This window comes from Triticum dicoccoides, chromosome 3A, assembly GCF_002162155.2.
Source record: "Triticum dicoccoides isolate Atlit2015 ecotype Zavitan chromosome 3A, WEW_v2.0, whole genome shotgun sequence".
In the NCBI taxonomy this organism is placed as follows: domain Eukaryota; kingdom Viridiplantae; phylum Streptophyta; class Magnoliopsida; order Poales; family Poaceae; genus Triticum; species Triticum dicoccoides.
In genome coordinates this window covers 571,453,344-571,465,740 of record NC_041384.1, presented here as the reverse complement: position 1 = coordinate 571,465,740, position 12,397 = coordinate 571,453,344, and the positions used below count along the sequence as shown (strand labels likewise).

Below are 12,397 nucleotides of genomic sequence, written 5' to 3'. Positions count from 1 at the left end.
AATGTTTACGTTCTACTCCCTCCGTTCCAAAATAGATGACTCAACTTTGTACTAAAATTAGTACAAAGTTGAGTCATTTATTTTGGAACGGAGGGAGTAGCTTTCTTTTGCTTTTCCAGGAGACAGCAGCAAAGCACCCTGCTAAACACAGTTATACAGGGGTATTCCGCCTTCAATCCAAGAAAGTAGTACTACACAACATGCATGTGGCCCTGCTGCATTAGTAACCTACTGACATGAATCAGCAGAAATCACAGAATCATGCAGACTGCTTGCCCTCTTCACTTTCGTGCGAGTTCTGGACCATGTATAGACAAGCTATGCAGATCACACTGTATCCATTGTGGGATACCCACTTAAGGTATGGTTATTATTATCTCCTACACCTTATAAATAAATTAAGCTATAACTTGCATGAGCATACTAAAGAACAGAGTATCCAGAAAGTATCGAACAGGTGCCTTACCTCAAAGGTCATGGTTTTGACAACCGCCTCAACAATTCTTTGACGGGAGATATTTTATAACAGCAACTGGGACTAGCATATTCTAATAGAAAAATTACATCTTAAACAAAGCTCCATGTGCTTAGAACAGTCCATCAAATGTAATTGCAGTTCCCAACTGCTAACCACATTTTCGGCACGCAAGAACAAACACTTTGAGAAGGGACGTTCAGCGACAAACTTCAATTTGAATCACTGACCAGCGCAGTCTTCATCTGGAAAGCAAAATAAATTATGCAATGTGCATTAATATCCCATCTCTATACGAAGCCACATAAAATGAATGTAATGAATTTTATGCTAGTGATACATGATGATCAAGTTTTTCAACTGGAACAGGGGCTTGAAATGAAGCATACTTTTATAGATTTGATGTTTACTGAAAGGAAGTAGAATTGTCAGGTCATATGCTCGTACTGTTATAAATGTTAGTATAAAATCAAGATGCTTGCAACCAGAATTTTACATGCTCAGATTCACAACTTTGCTCTTAAGGTTTATTTAGAACATTTTCAAAGTCCCTGAGTTAAGACTCCTGAATTAACCTAACTTAATTAATCCGGCTAAAAATCTCTCAGCCACCGGCCATCAGCAATAATAATAGGCATTCTCAAGAAAAAGGAGAGAATCAGAAGAGACGATTCTTGTGCTGTTTGCCTATTCGGAATACATTACTTGCAACTTTTATGCACTGACCTTTTGTAAGGTGAGACAGTGGTTCACAACAATTCTTCTGGACTAGAAAACTAGTTCAAATGGGATGACGCCATTGATATGTTTAATTTAGCACAAAAAGATTACAAGATGACATACAAATGTTACAAATTGTACTACTCGGTCACTGTACAAACAATTCCATTCAATGGCGGAGATCATCACCAAAGTAATGACCTCAAATCTCCACTTGAAAAACTATGAAGGTTCTCAAATAACTAGTAGTAGTTTGACTCGGGTCAAGTACCCACTGCTCAAGATGTGCATTCAATATTGTCAGGAGTTTCTCTGCAGTCTCGACATTTCTGTCAACATTCTCTTATGCTACCAGTTATGAAAGAAAATATGAAACTCTAAATCTAAATCGTCTGCCTGGTGTGCCTCTAACTTCCTATTAGTTATGTACTCCCTCCGTCCCAAAATTACTAAACCAGCGACACTTATTTTGGGACGGAGGGAGTACTAAACCAGCGACACTTATTTTGGGACGGAGGGAGTATGATTTAATACCTCCGAGGGGAATAAAATCTACCTCACGCTCTATAATCTAATTAATTTTCCACAGTTATTACAAGTACTACTTAAACAGTTCCAATTTCTTAAAAGCAGTGCCGATCTACTATAGAGTGCATCCTTTTCCTTACAAATTTGAAAATCATGATCAGCTGTCCGGATAAATGAAGCACCCCAATTCCTTTCAGATCCTATACTAACATACATCAAACTAATGAATACAAGGTTCTTGCTAATATACACAACTATTGTGCCAGTCATATATATTCTTATAGACATGGATATGCTAACTGACAACAATTTTGTAAATCCTATATTACTATGACCTTTTGCAAGCAATCTATGTTACTGAAAAGTAACATATTATGTCCTATAGAGGACTGAAACACTGGAACGCAGAAAAAACAGCTCTAAGATGCAGTTCATTCTGGACTCAAACCAAGAGGAACAGATACTGAAGTGAAACGGAAAAACATCTCAGTTGCAGAGCCTCATGGTGTAGATTAAGGTCCTACAGAAGGACACTACTTTACCATAAGTTGAACTGCAACATCTTCAGGATATAGAACAGCTTGTATAATGCATATTGTAATATTGCAGGTTTATGACATGTGAAATGGCAAATTTAATAAGCAACATACTCAGACATCAGTATTCTCAAATTGCAGCTGTGTAATTGTTTCTAAGAACACTTTAGTAGGAAAACAATACCTGTGAGTGGTGATTCTATTGAGGCAATGCCGCCTCTACCTCTTTCCACCCTTCATCCCTGTCCGGGAATTTCTCCTTCATCTTCTCAATGATCCCCTTTGCCTCATCGATTCGCGAGCTCCCAGCAAGCCCATTCACAAGCATCTTCATGGTCGAGAAGCAGGGTACCCAGTTCCTAGGTATTATCTCATTGTATACACCAAGGGCAGTATCAAAATCGCCAGCCTTGCAAAGGTGAAAAATGACAGTAAAATAGAAGCCACTATCCCCAACAAGCCCCTTCTTTCCCATCTCCTTGTACAGCCGCTTCGCTTCCTCCAAATCCCCTTCCTTACAGAATCCATAAATCAAATGGTTATAAGTAACCCAGTTTGGCTTCGTCCCTTTCTTGGCCATCTCACTCAGTAATGCCTTGGCATCACCATTCCGGCCAAGCTTGCACAGCCCCTGGACCCTTGCATTGTACACTTGCAGTGACTCGCCACAACCATGCTTCTTCATGAGCTTAATCACCTTCTCTACATCATCAAAGCGCTCCTCCTTGTAAAACCCAGCAATCGCGGCAGTAAATGTGGTGGCAGTGGGCTTCACGCCCTGCTTGCACATTTCATCGAACACCGAGTAGAAGGACCTTGTGGTGCCGGACTCGGAGAAGGATTTTATAATGGAGTTGAATGTCTCGGCGTTGGGCTTGACGCGGTGGGCGTCCGGGAAGGTCTGGAAGATGCGAGCGGCCTCGGTGTGGTTGCCGGCGACGATGCAGGCGAAGAGGAGGGCGTTGAGGGAGCGGGTGGAGGGGGATGACTGGAAGGTGGAGATGGCGTCGGGGAGGAGGCCGGCCTGGCCAAAGAGCACGATGGCGTGGTGGGCGTGGTGGGGGATGAGAAGAGAGGACGTGAGGTCTCGGAGGGAGTCCGGGGCGGTGGAGAGCCTCGAGGTGGCGAGGGAGAGAGCAACACGGTCGAGGTGGGTCTTCGGGGAGAGTGCGGCGGCGCGGCAGATGGAGAGGATCTGGTCGGGGGGCGGCGGCGGGGAGGACTTGAGGAGGGAGATGGCGAGGCGGGTCTTCTGCCGCGAGGTGAGCGGGGTGGTCGGGGAGGAAGGGTTGAGGATGGAGGCCGGGGTCGGAGGCGTGGCGGTGGCCGTGGCGAGGCGGCGGCGCAGGAAGAGGCGGACGGCGGCGGCCATGGCGGCGGCTGGGTTTAGGGTTTACGAGTGGGAACGATCGACACTCTGACCGAGAACGAGAAAGCTTTCTTTCAGTTCGCTTGTAAGTGGCCCCGATATGTCAGCCCCTGGTAGCAAATTTCCCCTTTTCTCGCAGTATAGGCGCCGGCCGACCGGCCAGGATCCAGAACGGGGCCGTGACAAGCCGTTTGATCTGGGTTACCGTAGCCGTCGGATTCTCCCTCGATTCATCTTCTTGCTCACCAACACGTACAGAAAAAAATCCTCTCATGTCGGCTAGTCGCCACCACTGACTGCATGCTTCTCCTCCAAGGTGCATCCCTTGCGAGGCACGACGGCCACGTTCATCGGTGTTGACGGCCTCGGCAGCACCAGCGTCGTAGAACCCTCTCGCCTGCCACCATCGCTTGCAGCTCGTGAACATTGTTCATAGTTTGCGCACCAAGCCGTTGCATCACCTGACGTCCGTTGATGTAGCCGTCGTCACCCGCCATTTCTAGCAAGTCTTCCCCGCATGCATTTTTCGCAACATCGACCGACTCACCCTACAGCATCCCGACGACTCCCCTGTGGTCCCGGTTCCAACTCGTTGTGTTCGTCGTTGCAGCATTTGAGGCGTGCGGTTATAGCTCGCCATGACCACTGTTGTAGCTCGTCGTGGTCACGTTTCAAGCAAAAAAAGCCATCGTTGCCACGCTCGTAGCGACCACCACTGGCGAGCTCGCACCATGACCCTTCGCCAGCTGCAGCACCAGAGAACTCTAGGGCCTCAACATTGGCACTGCCAGTTCAAGGCCACTACTTGAGCCCTACAAATATTCACATACAATCATTATTTTCCAAAGTGCATCTAGGTCTTTAATGTTTGTTTTGGTATTGATGACATTAAATTGTAGGGATTGATACATTAATCGAGTGAATAGACAGATTTTAGTCTCTTATGCAAGTGGTGTCGATGATCGCCGTCCTCCAAAATAAAAAAGACCCAAGACAAGTGCTTTTAAGAAGAGTAAAGTGTGGCTTTTCTTTTCATTCTTGTGTTATGGGGATCCCACACTATTGAAGGGGATCAAATGTAGCAGAGTATTTTCTCAAGTCAACCATCACTTGAATTCTCACATATCCGCCGAATAGTCCAAAGATAGACAGCCACAAGAAACCCTAGGTCAAAGGTAGTCAAGTGGTAAATTTCAGTCGGGCCGACTTTGCATGCCAATTCTGGTTAGACAACATGGGTTTGTATCTTTGCCCTCACTCGGGGGTGATTCAATAGTCGAACAAGCACAAGACTGTTCGGTTGCAATCGGCCTTGGGGTATTCCCGACATGACAAGTGCCGGACTATTCAGGTGCGCTTAGCCTCATGAAGTCGTGGTGCATAATTTGTATGCCCTTGATGTTTGTCTGTGTGGCTGCCTACTGGATCGACTGCCGCTTCTGGCTAGACATTGCAGCTGGATTCTTCGAGCACTTCCAAGCCAGATTGTCCATTTATGTAATTCTGTTTAAACATGCTAATTCTTCACATACTACATAAGTCACCTACCCTTTGGGAGGTAGGTTGACCACTCCATTCCAAAACATTCTAGATTTGAGAAGAACCCTCCTGACACTCTCCCACCCTAAAATGTTTGATTCCTTGAGTTTAAGGTATTTGAGAGAGGAGCACCCTAGCCAAGATTCAACCTCCATCTCTCTCTCGACCAACCGATTTCTTGATTTGAGCAAGTATCAAGCTTTCCTCCTTCAATCTTGTTACTCTTGGAGATTGGAGAATCCTAGGCGGTAGGAGGCATCGACGAGGATTCAAGCTGTGATTTAGCCCATCGTTTGTAAAGATTTGGAGGCCGCCCCAAGTTCTATCATGAGTGATTGAGAATTGTCTTTGTGGTTATATCTCAAGGAGAATAATGTGAGCCATTGGTGTAGAAAGCCTTTGTTTGGTTTCCCGCCTTCCAACGATGACTAGGTCTCCTCCAAGGAAGTGAATATCTAGATACATCTTTGTATTTCCATGTCTTTGGTTTTCTCTTACCAGAGCTCGTTCACTTAGTGCATTACTTTGAACCATTAACCTTGCAAGCTTCATGTAGGCTATCACACCATTATATTATGCAAAGACCGAATTTGGTAAGAAAAAGGTTAGATTTTGTAGTGACTTATCCACCCCTCTAGGTCCATCTAGATCATTTTACATGCATCCACCTCTCATGTAGTGGCTTCGCGCTGCGGCCCCGTTGCATCATATATCGTTTCGCTGTCAACCTCGCTTTCCCATCCTCCTTCCCTCCATCACCCTTCCCTGCTCCCCTCCACCCGTCCAGAGGTCTTTCGTGACCTCTTTTGTCCATCCCGAGTTTTTTCTATCATGGGCTCCACTGGGAAGCGACAAGAAGGTAGAGGCGAGGCCTTGTCGCAAGCACTAGCGGACTAGATAGAGAAAAATGAAGAAAGAAAGAAAGGAAAACTATTGGTGATCCTACGTGTCATTGTGTTGTAAAAGAATATAGATATTACTGCAAATGAGGGCATATTTTGTGGATTGTCGAAGTAGAGGAGCCCTCAAATAGCTTTTTGAAGGGTTATTTCACATAATATTGTTCATGGGGGTTGTGAGGACTATTACGGGAGATGCTCCGATGTTTTTTTCTTTTGAAAAAAAATCAGTTTAAATACTTAACATGTTGCAACATTACAAAATTAAAAATCCAAACTTGAAATGTAGCAAGAGAAATTAGAAATAACAAATTCAATACTAGCTGCGGAAATTGACCGAATTCATGGCCAAATTTGACTAGCTACTGTATGTATCTAGAAAAAGGTTTATCTTGTATATTTATAAAGTTGTGCTTGAGATTGGATTTAAAAATCTTGCAACGTAGTATATATATGTGTTGTGTCCATATATATATGAATGTTTTTTTTCAGAACTTCACAAACTTGTAAAATAACTAATGGAAGTGGGCACCACGAGTTCCTATGCGATTGATGTGATCTTGATGGTGATGGTAGCTAGCGGAGGCGCGGTCAGATGCATGCGGCAAACGTCATAGTGATGAGCCGTCTGTCATGAGCTAGCGATGGTCTTCAGAGTTGTGCTAAATTCTCGCTCTTATGAAATACTTTCTCCGTTTCAAAATAAGTGTTGTGGTTATTTTGGAAGTGAGGGAGTATGTAAATTTCAGTTGCTTTCAAATAGGAAAGAAAAGACAATATTAACAATACATTATCCCCACCCAACAAAAATGAACATTACTTATTATTCCGTCCCAAAATAGTGTGTATCACATTTTTTAAGTCGACATATGTAAACTTTGACGGAGATTTTAGAGAAAATTATCAATATCTAGATTGCAAAATCAACGAATCAAATACTGTTATTAGATTCACAATGTGGTATGATATATAATGTGTATTGTGGGTCGGATAATTTCTCTCCGTAAACTTGGTCAAAGTTTTTGAAGCTTGACTCTCTTGAGACCAATGCTCTCTATATTATTCGACGAGAGACTAGAATTGGAAGTCTTTTCATTATTCAATCACGGTTCATCGCACCCAATAATTATTTGCAACTTCGATCACCTTTTGTTTTTGAGTACGTTCTACTAGAGTTATCAATTCCACAAATCCTTGGCGGGATAGATTTTAGATTACATGCAGACCAGAATGATGGAAAATGGTAATGTTTGCATGTTGATCTAGAAGCTAATAATGAAGGTGGCAGTCCTTGGAACAGCTCAGGAATAGACGGCTCAGCTCTTGGCTTTTGCTGCTGGAATTTGAGGCCTTGACTAACAAATCAGCATCATCAGTCAAGATGATTCGTTGCTGCTCTTACATCCTGCCTATGTGGTGTACGGTACACAAGAAATGTGAGGGGGGCAGAGATATAGTTCTGCTGCATCTCCTGCTTTATGCATCTCTTATATTATATTATATTCTATGGTCGTCTGGCTCATCGCTGCTTCATGTCATCATCGGCTTTGATCTCAGAAACCATGTCCTTTTTGCGAGGAGTGCTGCAGTCCCCGCCCTTCGCCTGAGCAGCTTCCCGGTCTCGTTGAGGATAGTACTTCTGTTCAGCGAGGAAGGTGAGCGCGTCCACGACGTCGCCGATCTTGGGCCTCTTGCTGGGATCCTCCTGCATGCACATGGAGGCGATGGCGAGCGCCTGGTACAGCCCCTTCACCGGGAAGTCCTTCCCCAGCAACGGATCCGCCAGCCTCACGAACATTTTCCTGTCCCTGATCAGAGGCGCCGCCTGAATACAGAGGTGGTCTCGAGCTTGTAATTAGTAATATTTGCATTGGATTAAACGTTCGATTGGAGTGAGTATATGCTTAGTTGCTTACCCAGTGGATGAGAACCTGCTCCTCCGTGGGCTTGGTGGGGTCGATGGCCCGCCTGCCGGTGATGAGCTCGAGCAGCACGACGCCGAAGCTGTAGATGTCGGACATCTTGGTGAGCTTGCCGGTCATGGCGTACTCGGGGGCGCAGTAGCCGTAGGTGCCCATCACCCTGGTGCTGACGTGGCTCTCGTCGCCGAGGGGGCCGAGCTTGGCGAGCCCGAAGTCGGAGAGCTTGGAGTTGAAGTCCTTGTCCAGGAGGATGTTGGAGGCCTTGAGGTCCCGGTAGATGACCGGCGGGTTGGCCACCTCGTGCAGGTACTCGATGCCCTTGGCCGCGCCCACCGCGATCCTCATCCGCGTCTGCCAGGGGAGCGCCTTGGCGTTCTCCGGGAGATCTGCGCCATTGATCGACTCGATCGATCAGCCAAGCCGACGACAAGGAAGGAATCGACCTCGAACGCATGCAACAGCTTACCTAGGAGATGATCCTCCAGCGAGCCGTTGGGCATGTACTCGTAGACGAGGATCCGCTGGTCGAGGTCGGTGCTGTAGCCGATCAGATTCACGAGGTTGGGGTGGCTCAGGAGGCTCAGCATCAGCACCTCCACCAGGAACTCGCGGTTCCCCTGGAACCCTTCCTTGTCGAGCCGCTTCACGGCGATATCCTACGTGACAAAGATAATACCCATCCAAGTTACATGAGAAGGGAAAATGATGATACAATCTGCTGCAGACTATTGATCGGCTTGTTGCAGTAGTCACCTCCTTGGTGTCCTTGAAGTGCCCCTTGTACACCATCCCGAAGCCGCCCTCGCCCACAAGGTTATCGCAGCTGAAGTTGTTGGTCGCCGCGGACAACTCACGGAAGGTGAGCACCCTACTGGGGATGTTATGGTTGGTGATCCGCAGGATCTCCTCGGCCGCGTACACGTGGCTGGTAACGTCTGCAGCACGCACACGCATGTTGCAGTACGTCAAATATCGGCATCAAACCAATCGGCAGCCTAGTGTAAAATCCTAGTGTCATTTTGGTTACCTGACTTGGCCGAGATGTTGTTGACAAGGTCGGCGATGGCCTCGCACTCGGCGCGCCTGGTGAGCTCGGTGAGGCTGACGCAGGGGACGCAACCGAACTTCTTGCTGGACTTCTTCTTCCTCCAGAAGCGCTTCTTCCTCGACCGCTTGTGCTTGCTGGGCGTCAATGGTTGTTCCTTGCCGCGCACACCACACGGAGATGAAGAGCCGCCGCCGAGGAGCATCTTGCTGTTACATTTCCTCACGGCGGACGACAACAACCCCATAGCAGATCGACGCGAGAGTGGCCGAGGACACCCTCGTACCGATCTGCGGGGTCCGGTTGGACGATTCGTTGGGATATATACTTGAACAGCCATGCGCACAAGGATCTGTGGACGGGAATGCTAAAGCTTATTTTGTCCTAGGGAGGCGAGGACCCAAATTTGGCAAAGTGTGCGCTCTTGGTTCCGGTTCCTGCCACGGCGTCAGCTTTAGCACCAGGAATAGGGAGAGGACGCATGGTGACCTACCGCTGAGGCCCAGTCTGGGACGACCAAGGACATTCTAGGGACCCCTCAAAAACAGAAGGAAATTCTAAGGCCAACAAATGTTTTCCATTCTTTTGATAATTTTTCACTACATGTTGCATTTCCATTTGCCTAATACCTAATCCTGGCAATTACATGGAAATTTGTATAACTTTTTTCGTGAGAAAACCTCTCCGTATTCCAATTAAATGGTGCACAAAGTTGATTCTTTTTTTGAACAATTTGGCACTCCTTGTCTTGTGATCTTTATCCACATTTGTTATATTCTTAGGAGATTATGTTCTTAAATCCCCTCACAAGAATATCCGGCCTCATATGCGTACCAATCCCACCCTGAGGAGCAAATGCGCAATGACGCCAAGGAGCTGGTTTGGACAACAAAAGCATCGACATGCGCCGAAATGTTCGATTGTTTTGCCATTTAAAACTAGTGCCTCAGATTGTGCAATCAAGGGTATCTCGAGACAAATATGCATATTTCACTAGAATCTTGTTGAACACACATGAATTTAATTGTAAGAACCTAGATTCACTAGTGCCGAACAAGGCAGTATCACCGGTTTGTAAGGGCCTTTAGTACCGGTTCTGCACGAACCGTCACTAAAGGGCCACCACGTGGCACGTGTTAGGGCCGTGGGCGGGGAGACCTTTAGTACCGGTTCGTAACACAAACTGGTACTAAAGATTGGGGGTGTTTTGGTTTTATTTTTATTTTTCCTTTAATTTTGTGTTTTTTATTTAATTTAGAGATTGTTTTTACATTATAATGAGTTGTTAAATCACTAGGTGAAAGTACCGCGGATTAGTGGATATATATATGCATGGATCGTTCTAAGATATCATCGAGTTCAACAAGGTCATGAGATTATAAGCGTTCATAAGACCACAAAAGCACAAATCACTTTGAGAATAAGTTCAGGACGAAGACATGAGAGGACAAGTACTAATTAAGAGCATGAACTAGCTAATCACTCCTGCTGCTCTCTCTCAGGTAAAATAGCATAGAACATGTGTAGAAATCCCGATTCATTATATTGAAGCATGCAGATGAACCTGTCTCCTAATCATGCGATGCGCTTCTGTTTGTTGCCCCCTAGTACTTCTCTGCGATCATTCACAATTTTGGTCCAGTCTTTCACTATTAAGCATTCCTCGGTTTTAGAAATCCTGAATGCACTCATGTGCGTTGTAGGATGTCTTGGCCGCAAGCGAACGATTGACATGAGACATTTAGTCTCGATCCACTGAGGCACAACTATCATCGGAAGTCCCTGTAGAAGAACATCGTATAGTAATATACTTAGCAATGAAGTTTAGTTTAAAAAATAATTATGCAAAAGATGCAATGAGGACAAATAGTAAAAAACTTACCATCATGCTTAAATAGATGTGACCGTAGTTCAATATGAACACTATTGGTCGCACGTTTTGAGTACTAAGATTTTCAAATTAAGGACATCATCAAGATCCTCAAGCCATGAAACATAATGACTTGTCTCTTCGCAGTTTAGTTCAACCCCGGGATAGTGGACGATCCTGTCTACGAAGCGCCGGACATGTTTGCTTGAATGGAAATAAGATGTCAATAAAAAATAGTTGTCAATTATTTTTTAATAAACAATATCAAAGACATAAATATGGTTGAGAAACTCACATAATGGTAGAACTGGAGACGTCTGCACATCGACCCAAATGTCTCTATTACCTTCAATATCATCTTCCGGACGAATATCAAAGGTGATAACCATATCAGACTGAAATGCATAAGCCTTGCATAGTGTTTGCCGAGTTTTGCATTCAAAATGGGTGTAGGTGTCTTCATTGTATAATTTGACGTCCAAGGTATAACCATGCTCGGTCTTCAACTAAACTCTCTTTACCTCCATAATTTTGTTAGGACTGAAACCTATCTTATCCAAGACAAAAATTCTTGCATGACAAGGGATACGCTAGTAGAATAGTGAAAATTTAAAATTATAAGTTAAAGCAAATGAAGGATAAGTCATGCTTAATTACAGGAAAAGACTTGTCGTTGTGACTTATTGTATCCACTTCGAAGGTCTCATCCAGCTTGATGCTGAAGTGCCTATCATCAACTAGGAAATTTTTGTCGCACAGGCCGCTTTCATCTTCACAGTATTTGCACATAACGAAATCGTTTTCGTTGTCAGACGATATTTCCTATGTTCATAGTTGAAACATTAATTGATAAACACTTACTAGCTAGCTAGTTCTATTAATTCAAATAATTAATTCAATTAGCTAGTTCTATTAATTCAACTAATTCAACTAACCACTTACTAAAAATAAACTAGTTCTATTAATTTTCTTTCTAAAAATAAAGTAGCTAGTTCTATATATAGTAAAATTTTAATTAGATAATCAAATCTCATATACCTAAATTTAATATATCTAATTCATCTAACATTTGACATTAATATATCTAATTCATCTATAACTAAAAGTATAAAAAACTAACTCATCTAACATTAATATTTAGCTAATTCATCTAACATTAGACATTAATATCTAACATATATTTCTATCTAATTCATCTAACATTTGACATTAATATCTAACATTCATATATATATATATATATATATATATAATCATCTAACAATTGACATTAATCTAACATTTATATAAATTAAAAGTATAAAAAACTAAAAAACAGAAAAAATCATTAAGAAAAATATGTCTCTGTTTGTGTGTGTGTGTACATGTGTGTGTGTGTGAGGCCGCCGGCGGCGCGCGGCAGGGGGCCGGGGTGGTCGATCTTACAGCGCGGGGCGACGGCCGGCGATGCGAGGAACGGGGGCAGCGACGGGCTGGGGCGGCGACGGGGACGGG

At 44.3% G+C, this 12,397-nt stretch overlaps 2 protein-coding genes across 2 annotated transcripts; both read right to left on the bottom strand.

Annotated features, from left to right (window-relative positions):
- Positions 1–362: 362 nt before the first annotated feature.
- On the bottom strand, positions 363–3,693 carry LOC119269258 (pentatricopeptide repeat-containing protein At1g61870, mitochondrial-like). Its single transcript, XM_037551055.1, has 2 exons — positions 2,444–3,693; positions 363–720 (listed from the first exon to the last, which is right to left on the bottom strand). The coding sequence occupies exon 1, from the start codon at positions 3,629–3,631 to the stop codon at positions 2,459–2,461; it is 1,173 nt and encodes a 390-aa protein (XP_037406952.1). The 5' UTR covers positions 3,632–3,693; the 3' UTR covers positions 363–720; positions 2,444–2,458.
- Positions 3,694–7,248: 3,555 nt separating this feature from the next.
- LOC119269257 (probable serine/threonine-protein kinase PBL23) lies at positions 7,249–9,322 on the bottom strand. Its single transcript, XM_037551054.1, has 5 exons — positions 9,016–9,322; positions 8,742–8,923; positions 8,455–8,644; positions 7,983–8,374; positions 7,249–7,891 (listed from the first exon to the last, which is right to left on the bottom strand). The coding sequence occupies exons 1-5, from the start codon at positions 9,278–9,280 to the stop codon at positions 7,586–7,588; spliced, it is 1,335 nt and encodes a 444-aa protein (XP_037406951.1). The 5' UTR covers positions 9,281–9,322; the 3' UTR covers positions 7,249–7,585.
- Between the last annotated feature and the right edge of the window lie 3,075 nt (positions 9,323–12,397).

Excerpts from the sequence above, each read along its gene's own strand:
- LOC119269257 (XM_037551054.1), bottom strand. The coding sequence starts at position 9,280 with ATGGGGTTGTTGTCGTCCGCCGTGAGGAAATGTAACAGCAAGATGCTC. Across the intron at positions 8,645-8,741 it reads ACTTCAAGGACACCAAGGAG|GATATCGCCGTGAAGCGGCT; the intron begins GTGACTACTGCA and ends TTTGTCACGTAG. Across the intron at positions 8,375-8,454 it reads GCTGGAGGATCATCTCCTAG|ATCTCCCGGAGAACGCCAAG; the intron begins GTAAGCTGTTGC and ends TCAATGGCGCAG.
- LOC119269258 (XM_037551055.1), bottom strand. The coding sequence starts at position 3,631 with ATGGCCGCCGCCGTCCGCCTCTTCCTGCGCCGCCGCCTCGCCACGGCC.